The sequence below is a fragment of the Echinops telfairi genome, unplaced genomic scaffold, assembly GCF_000313985.2.
Source record: "Echinops telfairi isolate 266 unplaced genomic scaffold, ASM31398v2 ScPeMD7_7458;HRSCAF=8496, whole genome shotgun sequence".
In the NCBI taxonomy this organism is placed as follows: domain Eukaryota; kingdom Metazoa; phylum Chordata; class Mammalia; order Afrosoricida; family Tenrecidae; genus Echinops; species Echinops telfairi.
Window position 1 is genome coordinate 23779201 of NW_022111358.1, and position 20619 is coordinate 23799819.

The window sequence follows — 20619 nt, forward strand, 5'->3', positions numbered from 1 at the left end:
CTTGGCCTCGTCGAGCTGTGTGGCCTCAAGCAAGTGCTGTCTCTCTCTGAGCCTTGCTTTCCCCATCTGTGACCTGGGTCCATGGCGGTGGCCACATCACTCGGGGCTGCTGTGAGGACTCAAAGAGATGACGTGAAGGCCATCCTGAGCCCACTGAGCTCTCAGGACAACGTGACCAGGCTGCTCCCAAGCCCTGGCCCCAGGCTTTCCGACTCCCGTCCTGTTGCTGCTTTACCGGAAGGGGCATCAGCGGAGTTTGGGAGACATGCTGGGGCCAAGGGAGGCTCTAGGCGGGGTGGAGTTGGGGCAGAGAGGACTCACATGCTGAGGGAGGCCTGCAGCGTGTAGTCCACCAGCAGAGGCAGGGTTATGGGCTGCAGGTTATCCTGGTGACTGGACCTGGGGAGGGACACAGGTTCAGCCGAGGCCGGGGGACACCTGGGTCCCTCCCCAGCCTGGCCTCCAGGGGGCACGCACGTGGAGAGCTGCAGCAGTGCCTGGAGTTCTCTTGTGTGCAGGGTCACCCCGATGACTTCGAAGGCAATGAGCAGGTCCATCTGTCATGAGGGTCAGGGGAGGCGGAGAGGAGCATTTGGGGTCTGGCAGGGCCCGGGTCAGGGTGAAGTGGGCTCTCGGCTTCCTCTTCCTCTGCACTTTGCCCCTCCCCACCTCACTTCTGCTTCCCTCTGACCCCCTCTTCTCTGCTTGCTGACTAAGCTTGCATCTCCTCTTTGGTGAAACAGCACCTGGCTCTTTCAGAGGTTGTGAAAACATCCGACAGAAACAAAACAAAGCCTCAAGCTCAGGGCCTGGCACCTGGCAGGTGCTCCGCAAGACTGGGTTTCTCACCTCCACCTGCTCCAGCTGTGAGCATGTGCTTCCTAGGGCCCCACCTCCTCCCTGAAACAGTCTCCCTGCCTCACCCCATCTTCCCCATCCCTACTCCAGCTTTCAGCAGGTGAGTGAGCAGAGCTCCACCGAGGGGTAGCCTGCGGCCAAGGAGGACTGGGAGGGGCTGGCTGAGGCTCACCCTCTGGCTCCGTTTGAAGGGGTTCCCGAGTTCACACACGATGGTGGTGGCATTGGCCTGACAGGCCCCAGACTGAGAAAGGAAGGGAAGGGGGTAAGCTCAGGTTCTTGTCAGGGCGGAGCTTGCCCCCAGATCTGCCCCTCTGGTGGTGGTGGAGGGGAGATCAGAAGCCTGGAGGCTTGAGAACCCTGGGGCTCCCCTAACAGCAGAGTAATATCAGGCCAGGGGGCACCTGGAGAATGAATGGCAGCCTGTGTAAATGATATGCACAGGATGCCAATGCACTATGGGCAGAGCCAGGCTGTGTGCCGGGCGGCTGGGGTGCACTCACCGGGCGCACAGAGGACAGCAGCAGGGCGGGGGACACCTCCAGGGTGAGCAGGGCCTCATGAGCATCTTCCCCAGCGCGCTGAGGGCTCGGGAAGTTGGTCACGTTGATGCTCAGGAACAGTTTCCGGGCGTCTCTGCCATACTGGAGCCTGCGGGTAGGGAAGTCAGAATACCGCGCCCCCAGGGTCCTCCCCAGATCCACGAGTGGGGGGCCAGGCTTTGGATCCTGTGGGGTTATAAAGTCTGATTGGGCAGCAAGTCCTCAAGTGTCACTGCAGGAGGGCCCCTTTTCGGCCCGGGAATGCGGACAATTACAGACTACCTGGAGCCCTGGTGGCATAGTGGGTGACACGTTGGGCTGCTGACTGCAAGGCCAGCAGTTCAAAACCACCAGCAGCTCCGTGAGAGAAGGACGCGGCTTTCTACTCTGTAAAGAGTTCTCGGAAACCCATAGGGGCAGTTCCGCTCTGCCTTACAGAGTGGCTCTAAGTCGGAATTGACTCGTAGGCAGTGAGCTTGTATTGTTTTGGTTTTTTATTTGGCCAATTAAAACTGGCAGAAAAATAAAATAAAACCCCTCCCAGTTAGGCTCTTTTGTGGCCCCGCCCCTGGCCAGTGAAGCCCCGCCTCTCAGATCTCGCCCCACCCCTCGGACCTCCTATATCACTAGGGCTCCGCCCCTCCAGCCCTTTTGGCCAATGAAACCCCAGGATTGGCTAGTGAGGGCCCGCCCCACCCCCGACCAATCAGCGAGGAGGCTCAGAACCCACCTTCTCAGTTGCTGCATCTGCTCGGTCACGAAGGCCGCCCGCATCTCTAAGTTGCTCTCGCACTTGTTGTCGGGCCCACACTCCTTCTGGAACTGGACCTGGGGGGCCCAAGGTGTGAGGGGCAGCCTCGCCCGCGGTGCCCGCTCGCCCCACAGCCCCTTCCCCTTGAGATGCCCGCCCTCCCGGCCGCCCCACCCACCTCGGTGTGGTTCTCCTGAGTCTGCGCCTGGTTGAGCACGGGGTAGGCGTCCAGGGATCGCAGCCCCAGCCTGGGGCGCTCTGGCATCCGCAAGTGTAAAGAGTAGTTCATGGCGATGACGATGGGCCGGAGCTTGTCGCGGACGTTGTCCTGGAGAGGGAGGGTGGCGCACTGAGCCCAGCCTGCACGGACTTCCCGCTAAGCTGAACCTGTGCACCCCTGACCCCTGACTTCACTCCAAAGCACGCTGAGTTAGCTGATCTCCAGGTTGAGTCTCTCCCTCCAGCTCCCTGGAACAGGTGATGGCTTCTCCCTGCCAGAGATCTCTCCAGGGAAGCCAAGCTGCCCCTCTCAGATGTCCCAGAGGGGCTAGGCCTGCCTCCACTCGCAGTCCCTCGCCCCACAGCGTGATTCCCCCGGCCAAGTGTCCCCAACTCCTCACTGGTTTCCGAAGTGAGGGGCCCTCTGACCCCAGCTCAGGGCCCACTCTCTTCTCTACCATAACCCACCTGTCTCTTAGGGGATCCCAGCCCCACATCCTTGACCTGGGACTTTGCCCACATCCCTGGGGGGCTGGACCCCTCCCCTCACCATCAGGAGAAGTTCCAGTGTCTCACAGTGCATCTCAGGCATGAAGAAGAAGCCGTTGAAGATGGGTGACTGGCTTCGGGCAAAGCGGAATCGGGGCGGGCGGCGGTCCCGGTCAGCCTCCAGGGTGTAGGCCAGGGCTGGGCAAGGAGGGCAGGGTGGTCAGCACGTGGTCGGGCAAGCATGCCCCCCTCACCCTGCACCCCTGTACTCACTGATGTTGCGCCTGTAGTTGGGGTTCCCGGCACTCTGGTTGTAAGCAAAGCACAGCTCTACCTGCACACTGTTGGGGGGTATGGAATAGAAACCTTTGTTAAAAGGGGTACCTACTTCTCAGCCCCCTGGACTAGAGAGGGGGCACCAGAGTCCCAGAGGGAAGAGATGGTGTTCAAACTGAGGCATCCACAAAGCCAGCCTGTTGGCGCCCCTGATCCCATACCTCCCTACTCCCATTAAGAGTCATAGGACACAGGGTCAGGCTCAGGACCCCAGCCCCCTCACCTCTTCAGTGGGGCACCGGAGACCAAGAGGGCAGAAAGACTCCTGACGTCATCAGTGGCCAAGCTCCGTTTTGAACCCAGGCCTCCTGATCCCAGTCCTGGTCACCTTCACACACACCCCCCACTCCCACCCCCGCCGTATGGCTTGCCTGTTGTCTCCCTGTGCCTTCTGACATGATGTCCCCATTCACACGAAGGGGACACCACTGTCCTTGTCACCACTCTCACAGCAACTCATATTTTCTGAGTGCTTCTGGGACTTCACCTCATTTCATTGGCCTCAACACCCTGCGAGTTGGTTACTGTTCTTAACTCTGTTTAGCAGGTGAGCAACCTGAGCCTTGGCGAGAGGAACCATTTGCCCCAGGTGGCCCTCCCTCTTGTCCCCCCTCTGAGCGTCCAAACGCCTGCTTTTCCGGACCTGCCATGGGGATTTGAGCCAGGCTGCCTAGCGTTCCCTCACTCAAGCACCCCCACCCAGCTGCTGCCCAGCTTCCTCTGCAGGCTTCTCCCTTTTCAGTGAGGCCAGGGAGGGAGAGCAATGGTCACTACCGAGTCACACCCAAAGGTGGCATGTCAGGAGCTGTTTGGGGTGGTGTGGTGACCTGTGTGTTTACCCCAGACACGGGGCTGTGTGGGCACAGAAGGATGCAGGGTCTCACCAGGAGGTGGCTGTACAGAGTGTGGGGTCCAGCACAGATGGGCTGGCCACCAACGTCTTGTGGAGGATGTTGATGACTGGCCGGGCTCTGCACAGAAAGCAGAAGACAGGCAGCTGTCAGTGCCTCATGGCTGCCCCACCTCAGGTCAGAGTTGGGGTGTCTCTGGTTCGCACGGCCAGAGATGGGCTTGGAGGAGAGCCAGGCCCCTGCCTACCATCCCCTAGCTCACCGTAGCAGCACAATTTGGTCCGACAGGCTGCCCACCAACAGGTCTGGGTAGAAGTTCTCATCTACGTCCATCCGCCCACTCAGGGAGTAGCCAAAGGCAGTCAAGCCAGAAAGTCCCAGCTTCTTCCCGTGGACCACCTAGATGCAGGGACAGCAGTGCTGGAAGGTTCTGAGTGGGACCCAGTAGGAAAGGGGTACCCGGGAAGGCAGACAGGCCCATTTCAGTGTGTGTGTGTGTGTGTGTGTGTGTACACAAGGCAGCATGTCCATCTCGCCTGTCCTATCCATACCTGCTGAGGCTGTTTGAGGAGCCCCCTGGAGCTGCTGTGGTAGATGTACACTTTGCCCAAGTCCTCAAACGGAGCACCCACAGCAACATCTGGGGAAGGGAAAGAGAGAGGGATGGGGTCACCCTGGGTCCACTGCTCCCTGGCCCTGGACTGCAGCCAGATGGCATTGCCCTCCCTGGGCCCAGTTATACCCAGAGCATCAGGGAGGGGAACAGAACTGTGGGGTCCAGGAATAAAGCCAGGTCCATCCAGATGGGGAAGAGGCCCAGGAAGGGGACGTGGCTAACCAAAACCACACAGCAAGATACTATCACAGTCAGGCCTAACCCCCAGCTTCTGACCACTGGCTGGGCATTCTATTACAGTGCCTCCCACCTCCCCCACCAACCTGCGTCCTCACATCCCCGCCTCTTCGGTGATAAAGCCAAGCTCTGTTGACCAGCACTCCTAGTGGGGTGTCCCCACCAGGAGTTTGCCAGGTTGCCAAGCACCGGTTTCATTGTATCCTACCAAGAGTGTTGTAGGGTAGGTACTACTGCCTCCGCTTTAAAGATGGAGAAACTGAAATGCAAGATGCCAGCGAGCTGGTGAGAGGAGTGGCGATCTGCGGCCACGTCTAACACCAGGTGCCGGGACTTTCGTCAGAAAACGATCCTGAACTTCACATGGTGAAGTGTCAGACAGGTTTCTCTTCTAACCAGGATTTTTACAAGGAAGCCCAAGAAGCTTTGATCTTCTTCAGTGTGACTGGTCTCCTGGTGTGCTGCTTTAGACTCAAGAATGCATAAAGAACCAGGCAGCCATGTTTCTCAGAAAAGTCTACGAGGAAGCATTGAGTAGGTCTTGAGTTGAAACCAGAGGACTCTTCTATGGCCAAGTGCCTGGACTCTTGAGCAAACTTTCTGGCGCCTATTTTGGCCTCTCACTGGCTCCCCTGCCTGCCTTCATGTTCTCAGCTGAGTTCTGGGAAATCCAGAGAAGTGACTTAGGGGTAAGCTCCCACAGCAAACCGGCCCAACCCCTTGCTCTGTTTCTCTTCTTGACGCTCCAGGTCTGACTGGTCCCCACGTCATGTACAGCACTGGCGACATCCTCTGTATCAAGGGCTCCTACCTTATCCGAGCCCTTCCGTTTCATGTCCCCTGGATCCCAATGCCCCCAGCCCAGCTCTCCTCGGCTTCCCATCCCATGACCTCCCCTCATCCCTCTAGAACCATCTGTCAATGGACCAAAGCCTTTACTGAATTCCCCAGCCATTCCCCAATATAAACCCCAGTTCCTCTGCTTGCTATTCACAGCCGCCTCTCCCACCTCATCTCTGACAGGCACTCTCCACGCTTGCTAGATTGGGGTACTCAGGGCAAGCACCCCATATGCTCATCGGCCACCCCCTGTCCCTCTCTGTGCAAACTCAACCCAGCCTCAGAGGCCCAGCTGCTTGGCTTGTCCATGGAGCTGGTCTGTGGCTGCTCTCCGTGCATGTCCTGTCTCCAGTATGTCTGTGGGTTCCCAACCCCCATTCGGCTTCCTCTCTGGGCCCTGTGCTCTCCCGTCAGTGGGTATGTCGGGAAGGGGTGCCGGCTCGTACCCTGGAACCCATCCTGGTTGATATCTCCAATGCTGGCCACAGAAAAGCCAAAGGCGGAGCCGCTGGGGCCATGAAGGAGGAGGGAGGGGTGGCCAGGAAAGGAGGTTCCCGCCTGGTTCATGTAGATGTACACGGCACCCCCGACCTCTTCTTTGCGCTGAAAGTAGTAGGGGGCGCCCACCAGGAGGTCCTGCCACCTACATGGGAGAAAAGAGTGGGGAGGGGGGGCGGAGCGTAAGGCTGGCCCCCATAAGGAGCAGAGATAGGTTACGGGCAGGATTATGCCAGCACACAGCCCTGCCAGTGTTGCTTCTGGCCTTCCGTCCCAAGAAGGACGTCAACATGCCCTCATGCCCCACCACAAAGGAGACACCGGCCACCGAGAAGCCACGTGGGCGCAGGTCAGTCCCACCCCAATAGTCCACAGCCTGTAGGACCAAATGCATGATGGGCACAGACCAGCAAACACAGGGGCCATGCAAATGACAGGCGCATACCCAGAATCCCAGAGAGTGATTGCAAACCAACATACCAAGTAGGTCTGTGGACCTCTGCACACAACCAGGAGACTGAGGCCCGACGGCGGCTTCCGTCCCCCTGTCTGGCCCCCACCGCTCTCCCAGGCCCTGCAGGGCCTCCCCAGACTCTCACCCATCATTGTTCAGGTCTGCCAGGGCAATGGCGCTGCCAAAGTAGGCGCCCACCTGCGTGCCCTCCAGCACCTGCTTCCGCTGCAGGTCTCCACCTGCCTCCTGGCTCAGCAGGAAGATGGCGCCCATGTGCTGGTGTCGCGGGGCACCTGCCACGATGGTGATGTCCGTCGGGTGCAGCACCGCGCTGCCCACCTGCACTGTGTACCCTAGGAAACAGGGAAGGGGGCCACTCAAAGACAACATAAATCCTGTCCCCTCTACTCTCTGGATCACCCCCAGGCCTCGCTCCCAGTTTCTTCTAGTCCATCATGGGCCAGTGGTTGTCCATCCAAGCCGCTAGGCCTGTCTGCACCCTGGGCTCTGAGCTGGAGGGGGGCTGCCTTTGCGCTGGCACACTGAGATCAGAGCCTGTAGACAGACGGTGTCCCATCTATGGTGGCTGGTTAAGCTGAAGGCTCCTAGTCACTTCTTGTCCATTGGTCTCACTTGTGCACCAGACACAGAAGCTGAGAGGACACTGTGCTGAATGCTCCCTCCTCCTCCTCCTGCCCAGCAGGGACCCCCTCCCCTCCAAGCCCCGGCCTGGACTTACCAATGTAGCTGTTGCCTTGGTCTTCTGGGTCCTTGTCGCTGTACTCTGTTAAGTCCCAGTCCTTCCTCTGAATCATGAAGACATTTCCTTCACAAGAATGGGACAGGGACACCCGTCGCCACACTTTTCTTCCGCCATGCCCACTCTTCCGCCCATTCCCCTCCCAAAACCCAAAACCCAAAGCGCAAAACCCAACTCACTGCCCTTGAGCCGAAGCTGACTCACGGCAACCCTATAGTAAGGTGACCACAGTTTAACATTGGTAAAGCGGGACACCAGTGATAAAACTCATATCCTGGCGAAATGGCCACATGGCAGCTGAAAACCGTATACTCTAGCTTGCCATGCATTCTTTCCAAAAACTGGGACTTTTTTAAAACGCCGCAGGACGCGGGGAAAAATTGTTAAAAATTGGGACTGTCCTGCCAAAAGCGGGACGTCTGGTCACCTTACCCTATAGGTCAGGAGAGAACTGCTCCAGTGAGTTTCCAAGACTGTAACTCTTTAGGGGCGTAGAAAGCCTCATCTTGCGCCTGCAGAGCGGCTGGTGGTTTCAAACTGCCTACCTTCGGGTTAGCAACCCAACCGCAGCTACTGTCCCAGCAGGGGCCCCGAAGGATACTAACCCCCTGGATTTGTGAGTGCTTTGTCGTTTGCCTGCCACCTCTTGATTTGAACCATTCTGTGAGGCCCATTTTGCAGGTGTGAGTCTCTGGGAGGGAAACGGACTTGCCCATGGCCCCATGGGGGATCGGCTAGAGAGGCAGGACTGGCAGCCAGGCATCTAGATTCCTGGCTTGGGACTTTTGGGACTTTTTAGATTAGGTGATATTTCCTCTACTTTTTTTGACGCTGAGGTTAGGCTCCACATCATTATCTGCTTCTGGACCTCCTCCAAACTCTGGGCTTTCTACCTGGCCCTCCCTGCTCCTCACCAGGCTACTACTGGAGAGAGCCTGTGCACCCCCACCCCCAAAAGGAACTGAGGGACCAAGGGGGGTAGGAGACAGAGCCAGAGAAGGGGTTGGGCCTAGTTGGATCTTAGCTTTAAGGGAACCCAGGCTGTGAGCAGGAGCCCAGGTGGGGCAGTGAGCTAGGTGTGGGGCAGTTAACTGAATGTCAGGAGTCTAAAACCACCAGTCAGTCTCAGGAGAAAGGAGAGGCTTTCTACTCCCCTGAAGAGTTACAGTCTCGTTACAGGGGCCGTTCTACTCTGTCCTACAGGGTCTCTGGGCATCAGCATGGGCTTGATGGCAGGCAGTGGGTTGGGTTGGGTTGGGTTGGGTTTTGGAGGGCTGTGACCATGCCCCCAACCACCTGGAGAGGCCTCCCTCTGCTGGTGGATTCCGTGACCACAAAGGAGCCACTGCATAAGGTGCCTGTTGCAGCTCACAGCCTGTGTGGCAGAGAGCCGGAGGGGAAGGGGCATGTGAGCCAGCAAGGCAGTGTGCAGGGGTAGGGGCAGCTGCAAGCAACGAGGAATCCTTGCTGCCTACAGTGATCCAATGGGGCGACCACAGTGCGTGGGAAAATGGGACGAAAACAGAATGGAACTTTGGGAAACCCCATCGTATGTCTTGACTTGAACAAAATTCCCAGAATTTATTGATAAATGAAAAGAGAAAACAGGGCAGCATGTTTATGATTTTGATGGTATTTTTTTTAAAAAAAACAACAACAAATAAAACAATAACCTATATGTCTTAAAATAAGAGAGGAAAGATGTGGAACTTGGGAGGTAGGTGGGAGAGGAGAAGCACTTATTTCACTAAATCTTACTGTACTATTTAGTGGTTGGGGCCACCTACTCCAGCCCCCTCAAGGTGGTTCCAACTCACAGTGACCCCACAAGACAGAGCAGACCTGCCCCTTGGGGTTTCTGAGACTCTAAATCTTTTCGGAAGCAGACAGCCTCATCTTCCTCCCGCCTAGCAGCTGGTGGGTGTAAATTACTATCAACTTGAGGTTTGCCGTCCAGCACTTGCCCCACTACCACCCCCAGGGTTCCTCCATGGCTGCCTGAAACCTCAAAATAGGACCTTATTTGTAAATTGGGTCTTTCTGGATGCAATCAAATCAGGATGAAGTTTCGGTGGGTTCAGGAGGGCCCTAAGCATCTTTGTAAGAAAAAGGAGAGGGAGCTCTGGACACACACACAGAGCAGAAAGCCAGGTGGCCCAAGAGGCAGAGGTCAGACTGACACAGCTGAAACCAAGAACACTTAAGACCTGTCTGCACCGCCAGGAGCTGGGGGCGGCCCTGCTGGCACCTTGCTGTGGACGCCGGCCACCTCAACTCTGAGCGACTGCATTTCTGTTACCCTAAGCCACCAGTTGTGGTCACTTGCTACAACAACTTATTACGGCAATGTTTTACTTCTAGGAAACTTTTCAACTGGTTAAACTGGAGTCGCGGAGTCTAGGTTTCAACTCGAGTTTCATAGCATCCCATTCTTGACATCATTAAAGGCTCTGCTTTCGGTTAGGTAAAATGGGAAATCCTTGCCTCATGAGATGATCAGGAAGATTCATTAACATCGTAGGTGTAAAGGTTTCCTGGCACACAGTAGGTGCTTTAAAACGAGTGGTTTCCATACTGGCAAGAGGGCCCATCTCTTCCGCCTCTTTGTGTGGAAACTGTGGGTTGCTGTCCCGGTAAACCAGTGGTCTCTGTTCCCCGCCCCAGCCCCCCACCACCGTGAGCCCCACCTTTCCAGTTGTAGGCGCCGGGGGCTCCGAAATACACAGTGCTCTGGGAGAAGCCACCGCTGGTGCCCATCTGGCACATGCCTGTCTGCAGGTAGTCGGTGTTGCTGTTGCACATCTCGTAGTGGTAGGTCTGCCAGTCATCGTTGAGGTCCAGCTCCAGGTCATTGCCCCGCACGTAGCACTTGCCCACCATGCGCCGCTGGTCTTCCAACCCCGACCACAGCACCTGGGTGAAGCGGTGGCCACACACCTGGGGATCCCCCAACACACACAGCCTGAGCCTGCGGCAGGGGCCCAGGACACCTTTGGGGGTATGGGGGCATGGGCTGGACGAGCCTCCCGGCTTCTCTCTCGTTGCACAGTGATGGTGGCTTTCCAGAATTCCCACATCTGCCTCGAAGCTGAGCAGGACTTCGGGGGACGCCAAAAGGCAGGTACGGGGTTTGAGAGTGGCTTCGAGATTTGGCACTCGAGTTCAGGCTCCTGGGTCTACAAGGAGCGAGGCACAGAGTGGATCAGAGAACCAGCCTCGCTGCCCCCTGACGGCCCTGGCCTTGGAACGAACAGGCGGTTGTTAAAGCCATGCTGATGGAGCAGTGGAAGCTGCTCCGGTTTACTGTCTGCCAGGCCCGATTCTAAGCTCTTGACACTCATCCAGTAAGCCTCATGGGAACGCTATGGCGTAGGGACAGCTCTCTCCCTTTTTACAGATAGGAAACTACAGCAGAGAGAGCTAAGTCACCTGCCTAAAACCTCACACCTGTGGCTGCTGTTGTTAGCAGCCTGCCAACCCCTAACTCAGTGGTTCTCAACCTGTGGGTCACGACCCCTTTGGGGGTCGAACGACCCTTTCACAGGGTCGCCCGATTCATCACAGTAGCAAAATGACCGTGATGAAGGAGCAATGAAAATAATGTTAGGGTTGGGGGTCACCACCACATGAGGAACTGTATGAAAGGGTCGCGGCATGAGGAAGTTGAGAACCACGGCCCTAACTCCTGGTCCTGGGCCTTTCCCGTGACCAGATGGGAGGCAGAGAAGCATTGCCTGGGAACTGAACTTGTCTCCTGCCTGGAAGGGGAGATTCTGTTACTGAAGCCCCACTCGCCCTCTCAGCTTGGGGAGCCCCTGGGAGATGCAAAGACCCTCCTCCTGTGAACTGAAAGGGGGGAGGTTCAAGCCCATCTGGAGCCCCTCCACATGCAGGCCTGGCTGGGGGTGGTCTTGTGGTTGGTCAGATTCTCAGGCACCCGTGTGTTGGAGAGCAGAGCTGCTCCCTGAAATATCCTTGGCTGTCGTCTGTAGGGAGGCTGTTTTCTGGGCCTTTCTTCCCCGTAGGCCTAGGGTGGGTTTAAACCACCAACCCCTAGGTTTTGGCAGCGATGACCTCAAACTTGTCACTACCAACCCTGTGGAGCATAGTTCCACGCTGACAAAGTGGGGCGTGTCACCGTGAGTCAGGGTCGATGCCGTGGCAACCGGTTTTCCTTGTTGGCCTTTTGTTGGGCTTTGACAGGTCAGGAAGCGACCTACCAGCCTGCTGGTGCGCCTGCAGATCAGTTTCCCTTCCAACTCCGCAGACAATGAGTACAACCCCCACCCTAGCCACATCACTCCCCTGCTTCCTCCCCATGTCTTCTGTGTGCCTCCCGTCCTCCTCCTTTCCTGGGCCTGGTGGCTGTGTACCACGCAGTAGATGCTGACCCGCGGGGACCTTACGGGGCAGCCAGCGAGGAAGAGGCCCTGAGGTTTTCCCAGGAGCAGATCTCGAGCTCTCTTCCCCCTTGAAGAGGCCGGTGGGTTTGCGCCTTTCCGTCACCAGTCGGGCACTTAACTAGTTTGCCCCCAGTGCTCCTTGCATGCAGAGCCAGCCTCAGATGGCACCCACAGCCCCCACAACCAAACCAAGCCAGACCCACTGCTCTCTTAGGGGCCCAGCCCAGCAGAACTGCCCCACGGGCTTCCACAGCTGTAAATTGTCCCAGGTGGCAGATGCTGACATCTTTCTGCCACTGAGTGGCTGGTGGGTTCAAACTGCTGACTTGGGGGCTGCAGCAGAGTGCTCTAGCCACTGTGCCCCCTGGGTGTCTTGCATCCTGGGTGTAGAAAAGCCACCGATGACCCAATATAAACATCCAGATCTTAACAGAGTGTCCACAGGAGACAGAAATCCCAATAGTGGTGGCAATGGAGCCACCACTGTCTTGAGGGGGCACAAGAGAACTTCCTAGAGCCGGGTTAATACACCCTCTGTCGGGTGCTGGCTGCATGGGCATGTCAAAAACCCACTGAGCCCCAAATCTGCGTTTTGCTGTCTGTGATTCCCACGTCCATTGCAAAGATGACCACATTGCCCCTAGAGCTCCAGTTGAGGGCAGGCAAGGGGTGGGTGACAACTAACAGCAGGAGTGGCCTCCAAGGAGGCCGGGTGGGCTGAGGTCAGCAGGGCTGTGCCTCTTCCGTCCGTCCGCCCACCCGCCTCCCAGGAAGGCGTGCCTGCCAGTGCCCAGGGCCCGAGGCCCTCGCTGTCCTTTCCGCCTCATAGTTCCCACGATGGGTAAGCACCCAGAGGATGGGGGCGGGGAGGAAGTGGGTGATTCAGACAGGACCCAGGCTGTGGCCACCCTGGGAGAGCACCAGCTCTGCCCCACCCCCCAGCTCCAAGGAGCACAGACAGCAAGGGACTCGGGCCTGTGGGAACCACGCACGGCAGACACAGCCATCGAGAGACAGAGGCCTGTGCGCACATACTGACCAACCCTTCCAGCCCCTGGCAGAGGAGGAAGATGGGCTTGGATGGCAGTGGGGTGCCAGCCATTAGTGCCCACTTACCAGGACTCTGCCTGCAGGGCCCTGGCTGGCCACAGTCACCCCGAGCCACATGTCCTCAATGATGCGATTGTTGGGGTTACCTGTGAGTGTGGAAGCAATCATGAGCTACAGTACTGCGATCTGGGACCCTCTAGTCCAGCAGGGCAGCCCTCCCTGCATCCTTTTCCAGCCCACCATTCATCTGAGCGCCCAGAGCCCAGCAATCCCATTCAGGTCACCCTCCTCTCGGGCACCCTCTTCCCGCTGGACAGAAAGCCACTTAAAACTGCGAGATCAGCCTGCTCTCTCTTCTGGGGCTGCGGGGGGTGGGGGGGCTGCTCACTTTTCTCCTTGATGTCCATCCGCTCACAGTCATCCTTGAGGGCCGTCAGTGGGCACAGATACACGGCACCGGTCCGGTTGGTATAGCCGTCTGTTGTGGAGATGTCCTGGGGGGCACCAGCCAAGAGCCTGGTGGGGCAGGGAGGCAGGGGGATTGGGTTCAGACTCCACACGCGGCGCCTTTCATGCAGCTGCTGATCTACCTGTGTGTATGAGCATGTGCCTGTGTCAAGCTCTGGAAGGTGTGTGTGTGTGTGTGTGTGTGTGTGTGTGTGTGTGTGTGTGTTGGGGGTGATGGAGCCCACCACTCCTGCCCTCACGGAGTACCCAGTGGGGGGAGGGCATGCCCCATGGAAGTCCCCAGAAGAGATGGTCCAGTTGAAGCGGAGGACTGACGTTGGTCAAGGGAAGGAGGGAAGGCAGTCAAGAGCCAGCAGGGAGCTCAGGACCAGCCAAGTCTTTGGTGGGTGGGGGGTGGGGGGATGGGAGGGATGGAGGCTGAGGCTGGGAAGCTCAGGGAGGGACCTAAGCCAGGGTAGGGGGAGCAGTGGGGACCAAAGAGGGATTTTCGGGAAGAAGGTGGCACGTTCCCACAAGGGTGCTAAAGCCCCATCCTCTTGGAAAGCCTCATTGCCCTGGCAGACCATCCTGTATGGAGTGGGTGGAGGGGACGGACCCCTAGTGTGTCAGAGGCCCCTGGATGGGATCTGGGGTATGAGTCTTCATCAGTGTCCAGCCAGAGCCCTTATGTACACCCAGTTTTCATGACCAGGACAATGCAGCCCAAATACTGTGTGCTTACATCTGAGAATCCCACCTTACCCATCATCTCTCACTTTCTCTCTGCAGCCTCTCACTGCCCTGAGGACCTGTCCCCTGCAGCTGCATCCTAGCCTCCTGGGTCCCAGATGTGTCCTCCTGGGCCCCAGCAAGGCCATCATCACCCTGAAACTACGAGCTGGGGCAGAACCTGGCCTCTGGGCCTCCTGCCTCAGCCCGCCTGCAGCTCCTGCCTGAGCTCTGGGAGTGGGCTCAGCAGGGAGCCCAGCAGGGCCTGGGCATGCCAGGGCTTGGGGTGCCTCAGCCTACTGGGTGTCAGGAATGCATTGCCTGAGGGGTGGGGGTGGGTTGTGCCGGGAAGGGGGAGGGACCTCTGCCTGCACTCACATCCAAAGCTCAGGCCTCACCCTGGCGAAGAAGTGTCCATGGGAGCAGGGTGCAGCTTCTCTGGGCAGGGCAGGCTGGAGTGGCCAGCAGAGAAGCTGGAATGGGGCCAGCGAGGCGGCCAGGCCCAATTAGTCACCCTGCATCTGGGTGAGGAGAGTGTGCCTGGTTAGGCCCCGGGGAAAGGAAGATGGGGTGCTGGGTGTTGCTATGTAACTAGGGGGGGCCCTTTCCTCTACGGGGAGCCTCATCCATAAAGTGGGGCCAACAGTGAACATCCCCCTCCAGGACTGGTGGGGGACCAAATGGATTCCATTTTTAAAAGTGCTTTGGGACCAGGAGGCCATGGCCAGCGTAAGAATAGTGGCCCCAGGGCCCCTCCCAGGAATCTCTGCCCCCTCACCGGGTTAGAGAGCCTGCCGGTCAGAGGCCACCTGGCAGCCACTAAGGTGGGGCTGGGTGATGGCCAAGTTGGCAGGAGACGGTGGATGGGGACTGGCTTCAATGACCTTGAAGGGGTCCAGCCTCAGAAGGCCAGGGGGCATTTGAGGCAATGGCGCAGCTGCCTGCCCCTCCTGGCCTCTTGAGGCACTGAGCGGGCAGCTCTGACCGTGAATGGAAGCCGGACTAAAACTGATGCCCTCACTACCTTTGTGCCCACTGATGGGGGTGGGGCAGCACCGGGGCCCAAGTTCCAGTGCCCCCTGCCCCCCCCCCCGTCCTAGGCCCCTCCCTCCTCCAGAGATTCCACAGGGAGCCCCCCACCTCCCTTAAGAGTATTTTTAGCTCCTACTTGGCCCTCTCAGAGGCCCTTTAAAGCCCTCTGGCTCCCAGCCCAGCATCCAATGGGGCTAGAGCCAGAGGGCTCGGGAGATGGGGGAAGGCAGGGTGTGGAGAGGGTCAGGTCCAGCTCCCTCCCGTCACGGCCAGGTGTGTTGGTGAGGACCAGAGAATCATCGAGAGGTGACTGATCTAATCTGCAAACAGCATGTAAATTAGCACACAAACAAACCCCTCTTGGACTTGCGGTTCAGTCCCAGCTAGAGCACAGAAGCTGACTCTCCGGACCACAGTCAGGAGGGAGCCTTCATGGAGAGGAGCCAGGCCCAGAAGCAGGGGCTTGGCCCTCTCCCCAGTCCGGTGGGCTGGGTCTGATCCTGATCCGATGCCCCTGGACGGAGGGGGGTAGGTGAAATGTTTTCTCAGAGCTTTAAACAGGTGCCTCCTCACCCTCTCCTTGGATCCTTCCAGATTGCCCCTCCTGGTCCCTGGGGAGCCCCCAAGAGCTCCAGATTCCCGAAAAACACTCCCTCCCTCCTGCCCTCTCAGTCCTCCCCGGGCTCTTCAAAGCTAACGATCAGAGCAGTCCAAAAAGGAGGCTGGGAGACAGTGGTCAGTGTAACGCAGGACAAAATAATAATGATTTATAAATTATCAAGGGTTCCTGAGGGAGGGAGAATGGGGGAAGGAGGGAGGGGGAAATGAGGCGCCTATACCAAGGGCTCAAGTAGAAAGAGTAAGTTTTGAGAATGATGATGGCAAGATATATACAAATGTGCTTGACACAATGGATGGATGTATAGATTGTGGTAAGAGCTGGATGAGCCCCAATAAAATGATTTTTTTAAAAAGGAAAGGAGGGTGGGAATGGGCCCCAGGACGACTGGGGCCACAGGTTGGCTGCCCCTCGGGAGAAGTCACCTGGGCGGGGCCGAGGGGTGGGCGGTGACACTGGGGAGGAGGGTGCTGAGACCTAGCCCATAAAATTCAATTTCCCAGCAGCCTCCTCACCCCTTGGGAAGCACTGGGATGCTACCAATGGGATGAATTTCCATGAGCTTGGTCTCAGCTTTACTGATAGGAGGGGCAAAGAGGACCCAAAACTCAGGCCAACTGGCCCCTCCCAAGCTCTCCTACCACCCAGGCCAGGGAACAGGTGGGGGAGGCAGTCTACTCCTGCCCCTGAGCCCTCCCTCCCACCAGGGGTGGAGGAGGGGGAGGTGTAGCAGCTCTCCCAGGATGTCCAAGCTCTGTACCCATCCTGCTTCCCAAATTAGCCCTCTCCCCAGAGGCTGCTCCCCATTGCAGCGAAACTACAGCTCTCACCATTCCCTTACATTCCGCTCACACTGCCCACCAGGCCTCTCTCCCAGGGGTGGGGCTCAGCTGTCAACAAGCTGGTGGGAATGGGAACATGAGATTGGGAGAGAGAAAGGCCTTGGCCCAAGCCTCCCATAAAAGACAACAAGGCTGTTCCTTTTTCACTTCGATTCCCTCTTCCTTGATCTTTTGCATTTTGCTCCCTATGTTTGACCCCTTAGAAAGTTCTTCCTGTAATCTAACCTCAATCTCTCTTGCTGCAACACGATTACCACCTTTGTTGCATTCGATCAAGCACCTTTCACTCTTTTTCCTGCAAGATTGGGTTTCCCAGCCTCCTACCCAACTTAGGACACTGCAGACATAGCTGCTGGGCTCATTTCTGCCAGGCACGAGCCTCAGAGGAAGCCAGGTGCCTGCCCTGCCCAGGGAAACAACAGGTAAGCCAGGCTCCTGCCTACCTCAGGTATGACTTCATCTCATCTGAACCACTGCCAGCTCCACCTCCATGCTCTCCAGCAGCCATCATTGCTTCCAGGCAGGGATCAAAAGAAGAGAGGGCCCACCGGTCTGGCCCATAGTCCACAGAATCAGGTCAGCCCAGGGCACTTGGGTTCTCAGAGCAGCCACTGGGGGTGAGGATGGCAGTAGCCACTTCTTCCCCAGAGGTCCATTGCCTGTGCCCAGGAGGCCCACACACCTTAGACCTTGGCCCTGCTCCCCACCCCTCACTCCCAGCACTTGGGATATGGGCTTGGGTTGGCATGGGTCCCCTGTGTCATGGGCAGGGAGCCCGATCCAGAGGTGAAGGTCATGGGGCAGCTTTGAGCTTCCACATGAAGGTGCCAACCATGTCTGGCCCGAGGCCTACATAGGGGAATGAGCAGCAGAAATGCACCAACACCCTTGATTGCAGATATACTTTCAGGGGTGCCTCCTGGAAACCTGAGGTGAGCCCCAGGCTCTGAGCCTGCCCAGACTCTGAAACGCTTCCCCTTCTCCCCAGGACTCTGGAGGCCCACAGAGGCTGCAGCGGCAGCTTGCCTGGCTAGTTGCCTTGAGCTGTGTGCTCTGGCAGCTGCTCACATCTGGCTACCCAGCTGATTGCAGCTAAGTCCAGTTATGCCCAGCCGGCCCAGCTGGCTCTCCCAAAGGGCTTCAGGGCCAGACTCCAGTGAAGTGGGCCCTGGGGAAGACTGGGGATCCCTGAGAGGAGAGCCAGAGCTCTCCTGAGAATCACCTCTCTCTCTTTTGAAGTCAAAAGGGAGCAAGCGACCTAGTATCAGCTTGAGAACCGTCTGGGCTCTTGGCAGCCCTCATTGGCCTCAGTAGCCCTCCACTCAGCCGCATGAGTGGCATCCATGAGTAAGGGGAGTGCATCAGGGTCTTGGCCTTGACACAGAACCATCAGCTGCTCCCAGGAGGCACGGCTATTCAGAGCCTTTCACATACTTTATTTCATTAAACCGCTCGATCGAAAACAAAACAACAACAAAAAAACCCAAATTTCCTCCTGAGGTCAAAAAGACCAGTGTACAAAACCCTGTGGGGCAGTTCTACTCTGTCCCATGGGGTTGCTAGACATTGACACTGGCTCAATGGCACGCAACACTGCCACCAGCACCCCCTGAGAAACTGTTAGTGCTAGGCGACTAACTGAAATGTTGGTGGTTTGAATTCAACCAGAGGGGCACTGGAAGAAGGCCTGGGATCCACTGCTGAAAAATTAGATCTCACAAATCCTACAGAGCACGGTTCTGCTCCGACACACACGGGGCTGCTACGAGCCAGAGTGGACTCACCGGCAACTGATTACTCAGGGAGGAAGGAAGGTGTGTGGGTCTGCTGTGCCCCTCCCCCACCCCCACTTAGTGGGAATAGAGGCTCAGATGCTAGAGAGGGACCCAAGACAGGTCACTGGCAGCAGGGCACCCAAGCCCCTGCACGATGCCACATGGCTTCTCGGCAGACACCAGCCCATAGGAAGGAGCATCTGGATCCAGTTCCAACCCCTCTATGGGGAAAATTGGCCCAGGGAAGGGAAATCTCTTAATCAAGGTCATGTCACCAGGGGAATGGTACAGGATCACTGGCATCCCTTTTTTATTGCTTTTTGCTTCCCCGTCTGATACTTTTTACGTTTTTGCCTTCCTTACACCATGCAGACTCAGCATTCAGTGAAAGAAATCACTTTCCGGGCTGGGGTGGAGAGAATACCAATATACAAACTTACACCGATGATGGTCACTAAGATCTCCAAAAAAGGTAGCGTGGCCAAGGCCAGAGCTCAGCTGCTGGGGCCAGGCTGGGGAGAGGGTGGTGGCCGCAGCCTCTGCAGGAGCCAGAGGGAGTTGAGGCTAAGTCCAGGGAGGCAGGCTGAGCAAGGGCTGGGCCCACGGGGCTGAGGCCAAGCCTGGGGCAGAGCCTGGACTTTGACCATTCCAAGCTTCCTCAAGTGGCCGCAGGCTCCAGGTAAGGCAGGGAGGGATTTCAAGCCACCCTGGATCTGACCACATCTTTGAGCTCAGTGGGGTCTGAGGCCAGGTAGTGGGCCGGTCACCCAGCTCAAAGAGGTGGGTGGGTAAGGCCTGCCAGACTTGTCGTAAATTACTGTCCCTCCCTAGTGTCACACCCCCTCTAGCTGTCCTCTTCCCCCAACTGCCAACCCCACCCAGCACACTCGGGCCCAAAGCAGAGAAGTCACCAAGGCAGAGACATGTCCTCTGAGAGTGTGTGTGTGTGTGTGTGTGTGTGTGTGTGTGTGTGCATGTATGGTGGGAATGGGGGCAAGCTGCTAAATGGGATCTCTACCTCCCCCTCTCTCCACCCCCATGTTTGCCTGTCTCCCTCCTCTCCTTGGTGCAGCTGTTGGAGAAGGATAGGAGGGGAAGAGAAAAAAAAAACAGCCATTGCCCGCTTCAAACCAAAGCAAACACACTCAGGGCAGAAGATGCAACACGAATCTGTGGAATGCGGGAAGATGTCTGGTGGGGAAAGCACTCTGCTGGGGGCTGGGCAGGAGACTAGAAGGAGCGGGGGCTGGGGCGCCCCTCCTCTCCGCGACTCCCCACAGCCTCAACAGGCCAGCATGAGCCAGCGCTGCGACAGGTCCAACCAACAGCACTCATAACCTCACCCTCCAACCAACCGCCGGGCGCTGGACCAGGCCATCCAGTCCGACTCTGCAGAGGGTGTGGCTGGCTGGCGGGGCCACAGATTAAATTCGGAGGTGTGCTAAACGGGAGGAACGATTGAAATACATGTGCCCCGAGGTTCTTCCCAGGTGTGTGGGGGCGGGGAGTGCCTGAGGTGTGGATCTCGCCGTTTGCGGCGGTTCTAAGACCAGGCTCCGGTTGGGCACCTGGCTCACACAATGGAATGAGGGGGCTCAGCAGCTTGGGCCCCACTTCCACTCTCTCTAGAGAAGTCTGAAGGGCAGACAAGCCGTGCCTCGGCACGTTCAGGCCGGGCCAGCACTTGTCAATGATGGCTGTCCCCTCACCCCACAGCCAACCCCAGCGCCCAGAGGACTACCCCATCCCTGGTCCGAATCCTCCGTTTCCAGGGGCCGTCTGGCCCGGGCTTGCAAGTCGGCAGGCCCAGGGCTCCGGCTCTGCTCCGATCGGCACCCCGCAACACACGTTCCCTCACCCCACCCCACCCCACTTACAGGTAGCGCTGCTGCCGCTCCGTCTGCCGATGGAGGGCGACAGAGTAACCGAAGAGGCTGCCCGGGTTCCCGGCCTCCTTCACCACCAGGAATCGGGTGTCCAGGTTGAAGGCGGAGGCGCAGCGGCTGCCGGCAGCCACCATCAGGGCGAGAGCCACGCAGAGCACTGGGCGTGGGGCGCGGGGCGCGCGGTGGGGGCCGGCGCCCATGGCTGCGCGCCGGAGACCGGGGGCGCCGGGCGGGCGCGCAGAGCTGGGAGGGAGGACCTGTTCCACCTGCTCCGGCCGCTGCCCGGGACACTCAGGCCCTCCGCGGCGCGTCCTCGTGCCCGCGGCACCGATCCGTTTCTCGCCCCCAGCGCTGATCAATCTCCCGGACCGCTCGCGCTCGGCGC

General features: G+C 58.0%; 1 protein-coding gene across 1 annotated transcript in view; it reads right to left on the reverse strand.

Annotated features, from left to right (window-relative positions):
- ITGA3 (integrin subunit alpha 3) overlaps positions 1-20588 on the reverse strand; it is a 28363-nt gene extending 7775 nt beyond the window's left edge. Inside the window, 18 exon segments of the mRNA XM_045299804.1 lie at positions 318-399; positions 478-557; positions 1031-1102; positions 1362-1509; positions 2131-2228; positions 2330-2479; positions 2921-3057; positions 3133-3200; positions 4080-4166; positions 4309-4445; positions 4598-4686; positions 6186-6382; positions 6837-7044; positions 7431-7517; positions 10139-10388; positions 12971-13050; positions 13293-13420; positions 20226-20588. Coding sequence (XP_045155739.1) covers positions 318-399; positions 478-557; positions 1031-1102; positions 1362-1509; positions 2131-2228; positions 2330-2479; positions 2921-3057; positions 3133-3200; positions 4080-4166; positions 4309-4445; positions 4598-4686; positions 6186-6382; positions 6837-7044; positions 7431-7517; positions 10139-10388; positions 12971-13050; positions 13293-13420; positions 20226-20434 — 2307 coding nt within the window. The 5' untranslated portion in view covers positions 20435-20588.
- Positions 20589-20619: the final 31 nt, after the last annotated feature.